The sequence below is a fragment of the Saccoglossus kowalevskii genome, chromosome 19, assembly GCF_978046115.1.
Source record: "Saccoglossus kowalevskii chromosome 19, keSacKowa6.1, whole genome shotgun sequence".
Taxonomy (NCBI): Eukaryota; Metazoa; Hemichordata; class Enteropneusta; family Harrimaniidae; genus Saccoglossus; species Saccoglossus kowalevskii.
Window position 1 is genome coordinate 18,046,833 of NC_140659.1, and position 19,149 is coordinate 18,065,981.

Genomic DNA, 19,149 nt, shown 5'->3' on the forward strand with positions numbered 1-19,149 from the left:
TTGTGTCATTTTCTCTGCTAGTAGTTCTCATATTGATTTAAGGGGCATTTGTGAGGACAAAGTTTATGGCTTTTTTGTGCATGTTCCACTTGTATCTCAAGAACCTCATTTAATAACCAGTCATCAGATTTCAATGAAACCTGTCATCAGTTTAGGGTTAAAATTCATGCATATTAATTACCTAATTTGCATAATTTTAAGTGTTCTGAGATGTTTCCAGTGCCACTCATTGAATTTCAACAAAACCGGGCACATAAATGTTCCAGGAGAAGAGACAACAGTTTAGGGTTGTGATTTGAATATTTTTTACCTGATATATCGGTTGGGAGCTCATAACATGATTTGTTGAGAAAATTCTGGTCAGTTTAGGAATCACTAAATTACACTATTTTGTTCTCCAAAGGTACTTGTACAATGCATGTATGTCAGGTACTTTCTCGTTGACGCAAAATTTGAAAGTGATGACTCTTTAACAAGTGTTATAATTATACAGGTCACAGGGTCAGCCAGTGAAATTGAATTTTGTAAATTTCATAAAACATTTTTGTTCTTTACAAAGTACATAATATTTATTATTTTTTTCAAATTCCATTACACTGAAATTTTGTTTCACTTTTTTAATTTTTTTTTTTTTTGCCTTACTATGCAAATGATTTGCACATGAGATTTACTTTTGCCGATAAGCATGTAATTTTTCACTTGGTGAAAAATAATTTACATGTGTCAAACCAAAACTGGTTTTCAGCTAAACTGAATTATTAATTCATCACAATATACATTTGGTGTGTGTTTAGATAATGGAATAAGTTAGCTGACTATGTACATTACTATGTATTTCCGGCAGTTAACTTATCGCTTATTTATTGATTGTTTTGCATTTCGTGACATCCGTTGACATACTAGTACTAGTATTAACTGCATCATTAAGCTTGCGGTGACACTTGTGGTATGTTTAGTTACTGCGCCCTCTCTCGACCAGCGTCACTTGCCGGTGAGGGCGACTTCATTCTACGACTACCCCAGACCATTCGTCCCGGTGTGTGGCGATAGCGATAACACCGGGACGAATGGTCTGGGGTATTCTACGACATACAACTTAATGAAAAGTCAACATCCACTTTCGCACTCCATCTTGATTCTAACTCTTAATTTAAAAACATAAATTGTAGCGCTGGTATGAGGTATTTGTTAATATATAATCCCTAAACAAAGTGGAAAGCATAACAAATTAAACTACGTTAATAGTCTATTGAAATAGTTTTTTGAAATAATGACAAACGTCAAGATTTATTACTGAGAAAAAATGCTAGAATTATTAATAACGCATTTATCTCTTGTCATTGATTTGGTACTCTTACCAACGTGTGCAGCTCTGTTACTAACTTAGAAAAGCCATTAGTAATTCCACAGAAAACCGCCACACGGCGTTTCAACTAGTCAGAAACACGTTTTTTTAGTCTAATATCACAATTGAAATGGAGTGACAACAATAATACGTGCTTATACGAAGTATTAAACATTCCTTCCCTTCTGATACAATGGCAATCGGAATGTTTTAGTTTCACTTTGTCTAAATACACTGTTTTCTCCAAGCAACAAGTGGGTGGGACGTGGGTTAGGTGATATTGGTGGCGGCTATAACTGTGGAAGATTTCTGAAAGCAACAAATCCTTACGTGTTGTAGCCTCGGGAATTTTATTCATTTAGACGTCTTGCAAACCTGAAAACGTCTGGAGAGTATCGAAATCATTGTCATGACAATTTTAATGGAACAACAACATGATAAATATTTTTTTGTGTTTTAAACCTATATTCAAACTCGTATTTTAAGATATATGACAAGTATCTGTCAGACGTGATATGTGTCGCGACTGATGCGCAGAGTTGGTTCTGTGAAATGTCCTGTAGCATGGTGGTCTCTAATGTCCGTTGACTCACAGTGAGTCTAGTATTTCATTTCTGGGTATAATCAGTATGAGTTCGCCTAGTTATTAAACTGGGTCACGGAATGCCATTGTGAGGTGTAAGTAGAATGGTGGGATTCCAATTACATGACATAATCGTGGTTTCTCTATAGGGTGTGTCACGTGATACCCGGCTGGATGCACTTGGCTAGTATATTTTGCACGGTTACCTATTAATACTGTTTTCTATGAGGCTGTAAATGGCACAGGACAAAGTGTGCTTTATTCACACGGTGTGGCTACATTGTTGTCACGATGCGGGGGCATGTGTTGACTCGAAGATGTAACATTTCAACAAAAAGCCCCAGGCCAGGCATGCGCACAACGTTCCATTCTATTGTGAACTAAGATTCACAAAATATAAGAAAATCAAGGCATATTTATTCAATTAAATATTTCACATAAACTGTGCAAATGTGTATGTACTGTGCTATCATGGGTCATGATCTTCAAATAGTCACGGTGTTCGTGTGAATTATCCGAATCAATGCCTAGACTAAGATCCCAATCCCCACCCACACCTGACCTCGCGCTCGGTGGGGCATTATCGGTGCAGTGACAAGTAAACTCGCCTGAGAAACGTGGGGGCAGTCTATGGCATCGGCATTCACACAAAGGGTCGAAGTTAGGGAAAATACGCCTACGATTATGCAATAATTCTGATATTCTTCAAGTTGGTAGTTCAATTTCCAGAGTGGTATGGTCAGTCAGGTTTGATGCGTTACCTATTTGGTCCAGGCTGTGGGTCATTTTGTCAAATATTCATTCCCATCTAGCCCAAATTATGCGTGTTGGATCACGATTTAAATAAGCTGCTAACTGGTACACACACATCCAAGATAATGTGCAATGAGATGACAATACACGGCCTTTCAACATGGTAACATGTAATATATGTTCTGCTGGGCACCTCTATTTATATACTGTAAAACATGACTTTTTAGCTAATTTAGCTAATCTGTAATTTCGCTAATTCAGGATGTCGCTAATTTAAAATAAAATATATTATCACAATAAGATTGTTGGTACTTTAGCTAAATTCAGTTCAGTTAATTCAGTTAATTCATGCATGGAGTCAAATTCGCTAAAATGGCCTGTAGCTATTTAAACATGTTTTACAGTATTTCTATAAGGTGTACTATGGTATATTGGGAGATTGGTATAAATGTATTGAAATGCACGTGTACCGTGTTGTTTCCATCTTATAGATAATATTGTATTTTATTATGTTTTTATCAATTAAAAATGCAATACTCTATGCGCAACAAAGTTATTCCCTTCATATTTATAAATTCCAATGGATTCAACGTTCCAAATGTATTCAATCGGCCAATAGAAAGCTCTCAATTCAGTTTGAATTGTAAAATTAATAAACATGTATACAGACGAAAGGAATGCCTTTATTGCCCTGAAAGTATAAACAACACTTTGAAAACAACATAATTGTCATTTTCTGGTTGGCAGCGCATGAAAAAGAAGTAGCCGCGGAAGTGTATTGTACCCAGTATTAATGGACAGTAATTTTGAAGCGATCGCAGTATATACTTTTTTCTAAAACACAATAAAATGACAACAATACTGTACTGACATGAGTTGCAGACATTTGGAAATGTACAGGACAAGAGGAAATGGGGACCATTAAACGCACCTGTTCATTTGTACGTGTGCTTCCGCTGGACAGTAAAAGGTGTACATTTTCCCATGTGTCTTGCAGACTACTAGTATTACATAACATAATTTCCATATGTGTCGTTAATGGAAAGTGGTGACGTATTTCGCGCATATTCTCGTATATTAATTGTATTTGAATTACTAGTAATTCTAATAATGTTTAGAGTGCCACGACGGTCGTGTTCGATATGGGTCCCATGCAACGTTTGTTTATATGAAACGTGCAACACGACGCTTTAAACCGCGGCTCCGGCTTCCCGCGATGCACTGGTGCAACCCCACGGATACAATTGTAAGCCTAAACTCACAGCCAATGTGCAATGTGAAAACAAATGACGTATTAATACATGTAGTTTAAATCAACGACATTAGATATTTTTTTCTAATGTCCTTGTTTGAACAACATAAACAATGGTATCTATGGTCCAATCCCTGAAATTTACAGGTTCTCTCTTTTTGAGAGTTCAAGTATGTGTGATCCATCATGTCGTACTAACGTTACATGTTTATGGTATCTTTTTTTTATTTTATTTAGTAACTGGTAATCTACAAGTCTAATTTTGGCATTCCTTGATTTTGTTATCATAAACTGTCAATCCAAAAAATAAACTGAGAGTTTTGAATGTAGAAAACAGTGTGGGTCAACAATTATCAAAAATGTTAGCCCTAGAAAAAAACAAAACATGGAACGTGTGTCTCGGGTTTATATTGTGTTGAATGTCCTACATTGAACAGTCGGAGGACGCAGAATTGTTTTGTGTTACATTGACTGAAATGTGTTTGTTGTGTGTGAGTGCACAGAATCGAGTCGGACGGACAGAATGGCAATTGCCACACCGAGACTTACGTAACCGCAGAATATCTTAGACACGCACCCACTACGCGGAGTCGCTTCCACCTGGTAGTTCCTAAAACAACCCATGTTTGTAAATGGTGAATATATCACATGTGTTTGTTTCAAACATTTCCACTCCAGGGAAAATAAACCAGGGCCCGCAATAGCTAAACCGTTTCCGTGGAAACCGGAACTTTAGTTTTCACTGTTGCGTTATGCCCTCACACGGCGGCATTTGTAAAATCTGGCTTTGAGGTTTGACTTTGATTTTGTGTGACTCGTATGTTTTTACTTGCGGGAGATATTATAACTGAATGTTGACACTAGTAAATAGTAACATTCCGGGTTTAAACTATTTTCAACGCGAAGAAAATGAAAAAAGTTTCTTTACATATTGTACTGTAGATTACACGCATGTACAAAGACATGTTTGGTTATGTAACACGTTTAAAAATCACGTTAACCGGCCACCCGGCGATTTTATGACAGTATGCAAAGTCACAAAACCGGGCCTGTCCGCCCCTCGCCTGTACCCGTATAACGCGTTGTGTATATTCATTTACTTCGGACAATGACCTGCTTGGTGGACGACTCCAAGGTGATATGTGTACAATATTTCTGTCTCTAGCGATGGTATTTCAGGTAAACATGGAATTGTGCCAAAATGTGACTCAACCAACGTTATATCCGCACAATTATTTGTAATGGTGTTACTGCGCAAGCGTACTATCTCGGGTCTGCACTGTACGGTAGTTCTCACCGGTTACATTCCTCGCGAATTACCACTAGTAGGAAACATTGCCTGTAAAAAACGACTTTTGTGACTCCGTCTGCTAGGTTTAGTTAATTAAAGAAAAATTAAGTGTGAAATTTTGCTAAAAATTGAACAAATCGAATAGAAAACAGTAATTAGTCTTGAAATGACCATTATGCAAATTGCCCTCAACAGCCAATCACAGGTATTGTTATCGCCTGATCCGGGCACGTATCGCGCGAGGCTTTTCGAAAAACATCAACAACAACTCGCAAGGTGTGATGGGAACTATTGAGAAGTGACAAAATGGCGGACCATCCAAATATTCTTCTGCAAGGTTCCGTCAAATATCGGGATGGAAAGAAGGTAAAAACTAACTAATTCACTTATGATATACTTATTTCGTTATGTTCTCAAAACTTCTTCAACATAATTTCCTTGTTTCTTTTAGTGGAAAACGAGGTGGTGCGTATTAGAGAAGTCAAGTCCCGTAGCAGGTAAGTGTACTGTGTACTTCATTCACATGCATACTTTCCTTTGTTGTATTTTGTATAGAAGCATTCACGCCGTTTTACATTTCATTGTAGCCACCTTTGTCCGAGAATTGGTCTTAGACGGTGTTTTTTGGCCCTCCTCGTGTCTGCAAACTTCTTCGGCGTGACATCAGTGACTTCGATACATACATCGATATCACCTGAAAGGTGTCGTGTGGCAATCAAAGTTGTTCACCTTGCCCGTTGCAATGACACCCTAAGTGTACACACTGACGTGACATCCGGCCAGACCAAACGTGGTCAGAAGTAATCTCGCTGTCACCTACAATTTGGGAATCAAGCAACTATCCTCGTAACTCCTCCAAACACTGTCCCGATAATAGAATCTGCACATTTTATTGTTTAATATATACTGTACAAGGCTTTGTTTAGTAATGAATTTGAAATCCTGACATTCTTCTTAGCTTTGCTACAATGTGTTTACGATTTTGGAGAAAGGTTTTTCAAAAACATAGGTGGCTACACTCCCACTTCTCTTGTGCTAGGTGTGTACCCTGACATTCATTATTCATGGGGCAGGTAGCAACGTGATGAGGTCAAGTATTTGACCACAGATCTATGGTGTCTGTACATAACTTCTGTGCAAGGGATTTATGTGTGACCCTCGTCTTGATAGTATTTTCTGATAATGTATGTAAATCGGTAAAAACGCCAAGTCAACTCACCTTTATAATAGTTGCATGCAAACATTAATTTTATATTACCTAGTTTATATTTGCATGTTTCAATTAGTATTTAAAATATTTTAGGACGCTGGTTAGACATTAATAACCGTTGAGAAAGTCTGATAACCAGAAATGTTTTCCTGCTTGAATACCTTGCCCTCAGAAGTGAATAGTAGACTAAAGTTCTGTGTCATCAGCCCGCTCTTTTCTGCCCTTCGGGTCTTGTAATCTCACCTTCTGATCTGTACAGTATATCACAACTGTTGTCCTAGAAGAACAAAAAATGCTCTTTATGCATTTGTCTGCAATTTATATACTGTATACAATTGGATTGGTTCTATAGTTTTGAATAGCCACAGTTTTTTAGAAGTAATCTTCACATGTACATAAAGCATGTGATGTCCAGTTTAATCGAATGTACTGGAGTTGATTGTATAAGTATTGTGCACAACAAATTGCATAATGACTATTAACGTTGTAAGTCAAATTACAAATTTGGCAGAAAGTACGACTATTGTTATGCTGGTGATGTTAAAACGTGGTGGTCGTCGCGCAGCGCGTATTCAAATTTTATGTAAATAAACAATGTATTTTACACGCGTTCTATACGTTGCTATGAGTCCCATATCGAACAGGACGCTGTACGACGACTGCCGCCTTTTATAGATTGGGTCATATACGTATTAATACCATTACATGTGGCTAATAATACCGGTAGTATCATAGCTGTTTATTGCTTGTTGCAGACTGTTCTACACAATTTGCTGACATGAAAACTGTCAATGCTTTTTTATTGTCGATAGCAATTCTTAATTGTTGCTCTGAAATATAATTTCAGAATGCTGTAAATGTACCAGCAGGCGCATATAACTATAAAACTATCTTATTTTTAACAGCGATTGTATTTATTGCAAATTCAAACAGAATTAATTGGTATCTGTTGGTACAATCTAGATGACATTTTCAGTGTCAAGGACGTATTATGATTTTGACATTGTCCCTGCTTTTGGTGCAAAGCAACCTGTGTCACATTTGATTTGTGATTACATTTTGTTCCAGAAATAGTCATACTTGCTGTAGAATAAACATCAGAGTATCTTCTGAATGATTTAGGACATTAGTCATTAGCGCAATGGACTGAAATTATTTATCTTGTTGCATATCAAGTTTTTTAAATATCTTTACAATTTAAAAATACCAGCCCTTGACCTACATGCTCGCCTTATCATGTTGTGAATATGTAAATCAATTCTGAGAAAATCTACTTAGCCTTGTACATGTATCAATAAATCATTCAAGTAAAACAAGATGCATTTTGATTTGTCAAACTCCAAACCCAACCTCAACCTCATAGAGATGAAAAATGACCCGTTTACAAGTATAATGTATGTGTAATATGAAGGTTTTGACTATAAAAACTCATCTGGGTTTTCAATGTTAAACTCATTCCAATCAATTGAAGTTTACCGGTAAATATCTAGATTACTGTAGAGTACTTTATTTTCGCTTGGAATTTATTTTCGCTATTTTCGCTTAAGGAATGATTCAGTGAAAATAAAATCCAGCGAATATACCTTTTTTCCTATAAATTACATTAAACTTGTCAAAAATCATTGAAAATAAATTCCAACAAAACACCAAAAAATCTTTTCAACGAAAATTAAATCCAGCTAAAATAAAGTATTTTACAGTATGTGCTCGTCATCTGTCAATCATTGCAGTTATGTTCCCCTTGTAGCTTAGCAAGTGGTTGACTCTCTGAATTGGTTAGGGTTCACTAAGGCCATCTGAACCACCTGCACACCTCCAGTTCCCGAAGACCAGCCTTATTAAACTTGTAACATATATGTATGAATTAATTGTTGGGTCAAGACCTAAAAATAAACATTCCTGTTTCGTAATAAATTGTAGAAGTATACTTTCTTTTTCGCCCTTGCTTTGATACTGTTAAATCTGTTGTAGAAGCCGCGGTTTCTATTATAATGAATGGTACAATGCAACAGGGGAGATGCGGTTTTTATCAGAGCATCTACACATATGAGAAATTGTGATTTTTTGGTACTCAATTGTTCAAAAAGAATGGGTGTGATTTTTAGGGATGCGGCTTCTAATGTAGATTTTACAGTACTTGGTGTGTATATATACCTTTGGTAGACCTCTCTGAGGTTTGTTCATTTCGTGATATCCCTAATTTTGGTGAATATTTTTTTCTTTCTTGATGAAAAACCACAAGTCTGATTGATTTGTTATTATACATATAGGTACTACAAGTGGACTTTTCTCAGATTTGTTCATTTTGTGATGATATCTTCAATTCTCTAATTGAAATGTGCATTGCTAATAGCAGAGCTATCTCAACCGGAAGACTGCTTGTATAATCATATTGTACCTGTACAAACATATTTATAATAGTACAAGAACATAAATATGTTGTGCATTCTTACATAATGTAGTTTTGTCGTTACATTTAGTAGATGGAAATAAATATGCCATGTTTGTTGTATGCACAAATTATTACTAACAAAAATATGGATTGTACTGTACTAATACTGGATTATTAATTATACTGATAAAACATGGGTATGACTGAAAGTAGTGTGGCATAAAATTGCAACTCTTGTACAACATTATTTACAAATAGTAGTATTTTCATTGTTTTGGACAAATTCATAAACTGTAATTTGTTGGGAATTGTACATGGTTGTGTTGTCGTATTATAGACCACCCATCGCATACAATGTATATGTATCCAGCCAACTTTGTGCAGCTGGAGACAAGAACAATCATTTACAAAAAAATTGTTGACTGTTACACCCAAATACAAGTGCTAACACAATTATTTTTGTTTTTTGACTTAATCCATCTTGTGAATTTATTCAAATAATTTGTGTGCTGTGCACTTCAAACTCTATTAAAACAACATTGAAAGTAATTGGGCTTACCTCACTGAGTTTTAATGTCCCTTTCAAAGACACAACATTGGTGCCTTAGGCCACTGTTCAGGCCAAAATTGTGTTAGTTTTTTCGTATAGCGACAAATTTAATATGCATGTCTTTATCACAAATTGTGCTCTTTTCCAATGGTGAGCGTCTAGGAAGCAAAACATGGAGTGAACACAATAATAGCTTTATTGTTATAGGACTGAATTCTACTGGTAAGTCGTAAATCAATAAACAAATAACCCATCAATTACCATCGTTTATTTGGAGGATTATCAACAAGGAAATAATTTAATTGTGTGAAGAAAACAAGGCTATGAATTCTGGAATTTAGGGATTAATCCAGAGTGACTGCTTAGTTGGTCTTTGGTATAAACATTGATTACTGTTCTCCACTTTAATTTTGAGAGGGGCCAAGTTTTGCAAATTTAATGAGCCTGTGAATATTTCTCTGGTGTCTTTTGACATGGAGTGTCATTGACATGGAACATGGAGTGTCATTGACTTTTGTCTTCATTAATTCCAAAAAATTCAGAAATTGCAAACTTTTCTAGCAATGAAAACTAAAGCATTTACAGTATTCATTGTTGTAATAGATTCTTTCTCCAGATAGAATGTGCATTATGTTCATAAACATGGCTATTTCACTTGCTTCATTGCCTGTAAGTGTCAAGAATCAGAAAAATCTTGGATGAAACTGTGATTCTTGCCTACTGTGATGCTAATCTATGTTTAAAGGGATTAGCAAAAATGCTCATTACATAGGGTTGTTGTTTATAAGGAAAATTTGCCCCAAGTGACCTTGGTCATTTGAGAAAATCAGTAACAATCCCATGAAAATTACTCAACTAAAAAATGTAAGGCTTAGACGAAATACTTGAATGAACAGTGGCAATGTTTGTTTGTTTTCAGTGTGCTGTTAATATTAATTGCACTCTAAGTTACTAAGCAGTCTGAGTCCTCATCATGGCAACTCATGTGTACACAAATCAATGTTATTTTGTTGATTGAATTAATACCCAGTTGTCACTTCACCAAATTAAATATTTTGCCTTTTCTGTGATTCCTTCAAAATAACTTTGATAGACCATGAATTGAAATATCCAGCAATTTAAAATTATGTTTTTTTACAGTCAGAATATATGTGTATTGGTATTGCTACATGAACAACATAATTTTGTGATTTTTCAGTTTCAACTTTTCTCTCTGAGATCATTCCTGAATATTTATTAGGTTCTTACAACTACCCGTACCGGTATGTTAAATATTGAAATTTTATGAAATACAGGAAATATTTGAGGATTAGTTGGATTTGCCAGAACCATTTTTTTTTTTTTAATCAAGGCTTATTTTTTGTGAATTAACGCACTTTGGAACATGTGCAAATGTAATTTCAATAAACAATCAAATGAGAAGCAGAAATAATCACTAAAAATCATTGAAAGTTAGACTTTTTAGAACAAATCCAGACCATCATTTTTTTAACAATTTTCCAGACCCTAATGAAACATTGAATGATCTTACAATTGCAACTTTAATAAAGGAGTTGTCTTTAAAATTTGCATCCACATAAAAAAATAATCGTTTGAACTAAAAATATTTTTCGAACTATAAATAGTTTATCACGTGTATTATTCAGTAGCAGTTGCATAAAGCCATGCAATAGTTCATTCATATTGGACCCCAGAGCGGTAAATCTGATTGGCCTTTACACACAATTTGAATTGACGAATTATTTCTATTAAAACTGTTTAAAATATGATCAATCTGAATGTTTTCGCTATATTCTGATAGTTGCATGTAATTACGAATGTAGTTTTAATTTTTCCATTGTTTCTAATTTTCCCGAACTCAGTGGCACTGCACAAGGTATGCTTTATCCACTGAAACGCTTGCTTGCAAGAACCATAAACTAGCCCTCAATTTAGATAATATAATTGCCAATGTGTTTCTATAACCATAAACCTACAAGTATTGATGGTTCCAAAAATGTATTATTAATTTAGTCACAGCCAATAAACTAGTACCAACAAACATTCAAGAAACAGCGATGCTAATTGCAAATTATTAGAGCAGGGTAATATGCGTTCACACAAATTATGATTATAATGTTTGTTTTCGCTAGCAAAATAGCTGGAAATGCATACAAGTGATAAGTGGAATATCAAAATTTATGAATGTGTAATATCATTTATCAAACTTGTTTGAGGCAATTTGAGCCGTATTCAAATTTTGAACTACTGAGCATGTTACTGTACATATATGCGCAATGCATTATGGGAGATAACCTTCCATTGTATATAATGGAAAACAAGTAACGCCCATGAAACTCACCAAATTATATGTCAATTTTTTTAAATGATTACACATCGTTAGATTTCATATAATAATATATTTTTTTCATTAAGCAAAATTTTGAGACATGGGTGAATAATCTCGCCATAGCAACCAGAGTAAAAATAACAATTTTCTATGATATTTCAGACTCTTGTATCTCAAAAAAAAATCTGTTGACCCTTATTTCCCTACCTATTCTGATAGTATGAACTAATAATGACAGTATGACAAAGACTACATATAATCTTTAATTCGGCTGAAACCTCCTTAATAAATATGATAGTACATGGCTGCTACTTGGATATCATACATGTCAACACTGAATTTGGAGAGTGTGACAAAAAACAAACATTAGAAATAACATTTTGGCGGGAAAATAGTCTGGGTGACTGTCCTAGAATTGTAATTCATGCACACGATGTGTGAAAACCTTTTAATGTCGCAGGTCATATACTTTATTGTCAAGTTTTATTAAGGTTAATTATGTTTACTATTTAAAAAACATCGGTTTTGAGTGTCTCACTGAATATTTGAATGAAAATCACTGAAGCAAAATGTTCTCAATAAATATGCAGAGTGACCCTGCCCTCCTTTTAAGTTTTATTTAGCACTTGATACCATCGTATCTTATTCAAGCAGAAATGTTTAACTTGTTATTGTTGTATTTTTGGTACAGCTTGTTAATGTTTAACCTCTCTACACACACCCTATGTGGTTTAGTACTGCTGGTATGTGCCAGTCCTCAAAAATAAACATTTTCAACTGATTCATGTTTTTCTGTTTTTCTTAAAAGGGTATTGTTTATTAATGTGCGGCATACTTGTATTTTACCTTTAATAGTTACAGAAATTCTTCAGAAGCACATGGTTTATATTTTGGTCATACTATTGTCTACTAATTATGGACATACAATTACAAATCCTATTTCCGTCAGTCTATCAACAACCGTGATTTATTTACTATAAATCGTTTAAATTTTACTGCTAAACATTTTTGCGATTTTAATGATTTTATATGCCATTCATAAAGGAAGAGATTTGACTGAAGTCACTGCTTATCTGTCACCTTATTTACAAAGTTATGGAATGTTTTTTTCCAAACTTGGTACAAAGTTGATAAATGATAATATAAATGTACGACAGATTTTTTTTCATTTTTATTTGATTCAAAAATGTACTTTTTATATTTTTGACTCCCATGTGCGAAGCACAAAATGGGAGTCTTTGCAGTTAGTGTGTCTGTATGTGTGTGTGTATGTGTGTATGTGTGTGTATGTGTGTCCGACTGTTCCACTGCTATCTCAAGAACCATACATCGGTTTTTGATGAAACTTGGTGCATAGATGCTCTGGGCCAATGCGCAGATTTGATTAGGTTTTGGTAAAAATCCATGCTCGTTAATTACCTAATTTGCATGATAATTAGCTAATTTTTAGCTGTTCTATGACTGTTCCACTGATATCTAAAGAACCACTCATTGGATTTTGATGAAACTTGGTACATAGATGCTCTGAACATATGCGCAGATTTGATTAATTTTTGGTAAAAATCCGTGCATATTAATTACCTAATTTGCATGATAATTAGCTATTTTTTAGTGGTTCCATGACTGTTCCACTGATATCTAAACAACCACTCATTGGATTTTGATGAAACTTGGTACATAGATGCTCTGGACTAATGCTAGGTTTTGATTAGTTTTTGGTAATAATCCGTGTATACTAATTACCTAATTTGCATAATGATTAGTCAATTTTCGGTTTTTCCACTGATATCTCAAGTACTAATCATCACATTTCAATGAAACTTGGTACATAGATGTCATACGACACTGCACAGACCTGATAGTTTTTATGGTAATATCAGTACATATTAATTACCTAATTTGCATAATTAATTAATTTTCAGCATTTGATATAAGTAGTTAGCATTACATTTCAATGAAACTTGGTACTTACATACTCAAGGACTATGCAGAGATCGATTGTTTTCGATAAATATTTGTGCATATTAATCACCTAATTTGCATAATTAGTTAATTTTCAGCTTTTCCACGGGTGTCTCAAGTACTAATCATCGCATTTCAATGAAACTTGGTACATAGATCCTTTAGGACTATGCAGAGACCTGATTAGTTTTAGGGTAAATAATTGTGCATATTAATTACCTAATTTGCATAATTAATTTTCAGCTTTTCTACTGATATCTAAAGTACTAATCATCACATTTCAATGAATCTAGAATTATGCAGACCCAATTAGTTTCCGGTAAATATTTGTGCATATTAATCACCTAATTTGCATAATTAACCAACTTTCACACTGATATCTCAGGTACTATACATCACATATCAATGAATGTACATGGATGCTGTAGGACAATAGACAGACCTGAATAATTGTGGGTTAAAATCTGTACATATTAATTACCTAATTTGCATAATTAACCAATTTTAAGCTTTCACACTGATATCTAAAGTACCGTAAAAACTCCAAAATTTCGACCGGTTTTAAATAATTGGTGTTAGATATGTGACGTGTTTTTAGAGTCAAAATTAAGGTGCATTTTCGGACGGTCGAATTTTTCAGAATAGAAATCAGCAAATGAAAAAATGGGGATGATAGACAGTGTGCTTCATTAGTTTTTAAAAAATGCAATGTCCGTCAATTGACGTAAACTTCCTCATGTTTCACGGTAAAAGCAAAGGTCGTGGCCGAGTTGTAACTCAAAATCTAAACAAAGTCATCAATCAGTGAGTATTATGACAAGCAAAACAAAACATCAAGACGCGGAGAAGAGGTCAGCACAAAACTAATAGGTCAAAAGACAAAGCTGTCTCGCACTACCTAGAAAAACTTGCGAATGTTCGAAGTACAGGTACCCATTGGACAAAAGATGCATGGAAGTTTAGCAAACTATCTCCCCGACCCAGTGCAATGTATCCGGTTAGAATCAAAGCTCACGTGTCCCTTATTTGAGGGACCAAATTCTGCCGTAAATTCGCCCTTGGATTAAAAAATAAAATGGGATTTAAGAAAATAAAATGGGACTTTTAAGGTGTATTTTGGCGTCATTTTTCGGACATTTCAATCAATCCTGCCGGCTAAAATAGTCTAAGTTTTACCGTAGTCATTGACGTTTGTCTATTCAAGAGTACACGTGTATGATTTTTATCGTGACTAGCGTGAGCGGGTAAGCTTCCTTTCGAGAATGAGCTGTTATCACTGTGAACAATGTTAAATTATTCTTCAGATGACCAGTTTATTTTTTAAAAACAACTAATTTTTTTATTTAAAAAAAATCATGCCGTTTTCGCATCAAAATCCAAGCCAAAATATCGTACTACAACATCAATCTCTTCCGCATTGCGCTCAATAACATTAACATATTTAAATAAGCTATGGTAATTTGAACACGTTGGCATCATCCAGCTTTTTGATTGGTTAATTAGCGATTTGACCTATTTGACCTAAGAGAACATGGCGGATATCCTACAGCATCAAACGTTTATACGAGACCGGAATCATTCGCTTACGATGAAACTAAGTTGACTTTTATTTGTATTTCATAACCATTCAACAAATTTATTTTGTGTACATTATTATAATCACTACTGAGTACAGTAATAATCAACAATTCAGAAACGCAGCATGCCGAGATTTTTGTGTTCGTTTTTATTTGAAACTTCGTTTATTTAGAATATATTTTCGTTACCAATAAAATAAAAATCTCTCAGTCAATCAGAAACCCGGATTCATGCCTTCGAGGAAGGTCCCGTTTGAACGCTCACATCGTTTTTTTTTTCGTTTGGGGGAAAACTAAAACTGGTCGCAATTTTCGAATAAGAATGAGTCGGCAATTTTTAGTGGAGTCGAAAATTTGGAGGTAAATAAAACACCGAAACCTGGCAAATAAATAGGTGGGCGAATTTTTAGAGGGGTCGAAATTTTGGAGTTTTTCACGGTACTAATTATTCCATTTCAATGAAACTTAGTACAAAGATGCTCTAGGACAATGTACAAACCTAATTAGTTTGGGGTAAAAATCTGTTCATATTAATTCCCTAATAAGCATAATAATTCATAATTTTTTGTTTTAATCACATTTCAATTAAACTTGGAGACATAGATTTTCTGTTACATTGCGCAGACCTCATTAGTTTTACACTCAAATCTGGTCATATTAATTTTCTGATTTGCATAATTAGTTTTCAGCTAAGTAATTTCGAATTATATTTAATGTGTCTCCAATACTCTCAGCACATGGGAGTTCTTTCTAAGCTTTCTTTGATTATTGTCTAGTTGTGCTTGGCGATTCTGTTCAAACTTGTACTTGTTGGGGCACATTGAGGCACACCTAATATTCTTTATTATTATTTTTTTATTTGTCAAAAACGATCATTTTATAATCAATTGTAATCTTTGCATTAAAAATACATCTCAAATACATTGTATTTGCTCTGTAAGAAGCACATCCCCAATTAAACACTTGTGAACCAACAGTTAAATTCATTGTGATAGTGGATTATTAAATGTGGCTTATTTTGACAGTAGTGGCGTTCACGTTAGAGATCTCAACACGTGCCGAGACTCGGGACCGAGTCGACGCGTGCCGAAACTTGTGTGTGAAAGGTCCAGACCAAGTCAGCACGTGCACGTGCTGTACGCTCGGCACTAGCCGAAATCACGGCCTCGATGGAGAATGTAAGAGAACCTTTTTCTGATTCATACTAGTATGAAATGACGATTACAGGAATGAGATATACTAGTATATGGTCAGATGCTATAGTAATGAATGAAATGAATGCAAACGTCGTCAGCGACGCATATTTATGTTGTTACTGTTACTATTTTCTTTCAATGCTACATTGACGTGAAAAAATAATTGTTTTTTCGATTCTTCTTTGACCTTCATGTGCATGATGACTCGTAATAAATGCCATAACAAATGGATATAATTTAAGTATAGCAATTATTATCATCATATGCGTATCGTTTTCCATGTTTGGGCCAAATAACAGATCGACGAATGAGGGCGTGATTTCGGCACGAGTCAAGTCGGCTCTAAGTGGGTCCCGAATAACGTGAACGCAACTGCTGTAATCCCTCTGCAAACACAAAGGATTAAAAATGTAGGCACGTGCCGAGATCCCGTAACGGGAACATAGTAATAAACACAACTCTGCCATTTACGTAAGTGTGTGCAACTGAATCAAAAGTTTGCAACTTGCGTTTATACAAATTTAACCCTTTTCCGGTCAGGGGAGTTTCAGGCTATCGGGTTAAGTCGGTGAAAAACTGTCATGATTCAATGCACTCCAGTAGCCAGCATCTGTGCATGCTATCCTGCCAGAAATTTTTGCAAAAATAGGCCATAGTTAGCAGACTGTATCGACCACAGTTTTCACATTTTTTGCAATCTGTTCGCATACACACTTCATTACTACCATAGACAACAATTTCTCGTATAAAAAAATCACCGTTTTATTTCAATACGTTTTTTACTGTCGTTAAGTAACGATGTTTTGCGCTTTGTACAGTCTCAATAAACACGTGTTAAACATTGAAATAAATATTGCTTAATTGAAAACACATTACAAGCAAGTACAAGGTAAGAAAGTAAGAAGAAAAAAAAACGCGCGAGTATGGAGATATTTGGGACATGGACGGGGGAAAATGTGTTTGACGTACTCGACCTGTAAGCGTACATTTCAAATTGCAATGTATATTCAACGACTTGAACTACATGTGTAACATATTACAATGTACTTTTCGTGACTTGACTGATGTTATATTCAAGCTCTAACGTACATGTATATTAACCGACTTGACCGTACTAGTAATCCCACACTTACAACGTATATTTAACGACTCAAACTGAGACTAAAACGAACGAGAACGTAACTGCAACGACTTGATCAGGGTTACCTTCACACGGTAACATATATTCACCGACATGACCCGATGAACTATCCTGACATTAAAACGTATAAATACCAAGTGAGCATGAAACTAAATTAACGATAACGTATTTTTACCAACTCAAACTATCGTACAGTTTGTGACGCTGTAATAAGTCCCAAATTTATTTGTTGTACACCTTTCTTAGTCGTCCACCCCGGCGGGCTGCTCCCATGCGTATGCCTGATGTCGAGGGCTGCTCTTCCATACTTCATGTTTGTGTTCCCACGATGTGTTTTCCCCTCAGTGCCATGTTGTGATGAAAAGCAGAAAAACATTCGCCCGCATGAAGGTGAACTTTACAAATTGGGCATCCTTTCGATGTTTCTGATAATCTGCCACTCACTGTTTTTCTCCCCTCCTTGCTACACTGCTTACACAATTTTTGACGCCCAGGTAGTCTGCATATTTCGTGCGAATCCATGTTTTCACTACGAATAAATGACGTGTTACTTGGAAGAGAGCCAACTTCTCTTATGGATTTTTGAATTCTACTCGAGTGTCCACCAATCAGTTGTTTACCTGTGCGGATATTGAAAAATTTGTGCGTTACTTTAGTCGTGCGATTCAATGCCTTGAAACATTCATAAGCATTCAGATTGACCAATGCAACATCTATGAGATAACAGGCCATGTAGATCCACCAACGATTGTTTTTTCTGCCCGTGTGATAGTATTTTCGCCTTTGGTTAGAACGATCCACGCCACCCATGTGATGTCTGTAACATTGTAACGATACAGGCACGTGTCTCTCGTCATCTACTGCTTCTGCCGACGTAGCCAGTGGGGGATAGCCTGTATTTAAAATCAATATTTGCGAGCTGTCATCCTGGTATACAGTAATATTGATAGTGTCGTCTGGTCTAGTTGCTGCTTTCATTTCACCAATTTTCAATTTCAGCTTCTTGCTTTTCCCCTCAGGAATTAATTGAGGCGGCATGGTTTTCCGATTTCGTCTGCTAAAACTACCGACCATGTACACTTTCTTGTCTTGTAATTCAAGGGCTGTGTTAACTGACGTAAAAAGCGAATCACAGAAAAGAATATGGTTTTATTCTGTGAAGGGCTGTAGCAACCGGTGTGTTGTCTTCTTGATTGTCCCAGTTACTTTCCTTCTCCCCTCATTTGTAGTTTTATATTTCACCCCCAAATATGGTTCAAAGTTTGCAATGTAAGACGTTGTCGAGTCAAACACCTGCAATATTTTGAAGCCATCGCGGTCGGGTTTGTGGGGCAATCTCTGCTTAAACTTGGACCGTCCCTTGAATCTAATCATACCCTCATCAATTGAAATTTCCTGTCCCAGCTGGTAGTATCGCAGTCAATTTTCCAGTACGGGTTTCAGCCACGGGTTGATTTTATACAACGGGTCGGCCTCTGATCGTTGATGACGACGTTCGATGTCAGGATCCCGCCGTGGGTCATTTACTGGATCAGCTAAATGAAAATAACGCATTACTGATGCAATTC

The 19,149-nt window shown here is 35.5% G+C and overlaps 1 protein-coding gene across 1 annotated transcript in view; it reads left to right on the forward strand.

Annotated features, from left to right (window-relative positions):
* Positions 1 to 5,522: 5,522 nt before the first annotated feature.
* Positions 5,523 to 19,149, forward strand: part of LOC102805022 (uncharacterized) — a 31,597-nt gene continuing 17,970 nt past the window's right edge. Inside the window, exons 1-2 of the mRNA XM_078012772.2 lie at positions 5,523 to 5,590; positions 5,676 to 5,721. Of these exons, the coding sequence (XP_077868898.1) occupies positions 5,531 to 5,590; positions 5,676 to 5,721 (106 nt within the window). The 5' untranslated portion in view covers positions 5,523 to 5,530. The remainder of the gene's footprint in view (positions 5,591 to 5,675; positions 5,722 to 19,149) is intronic.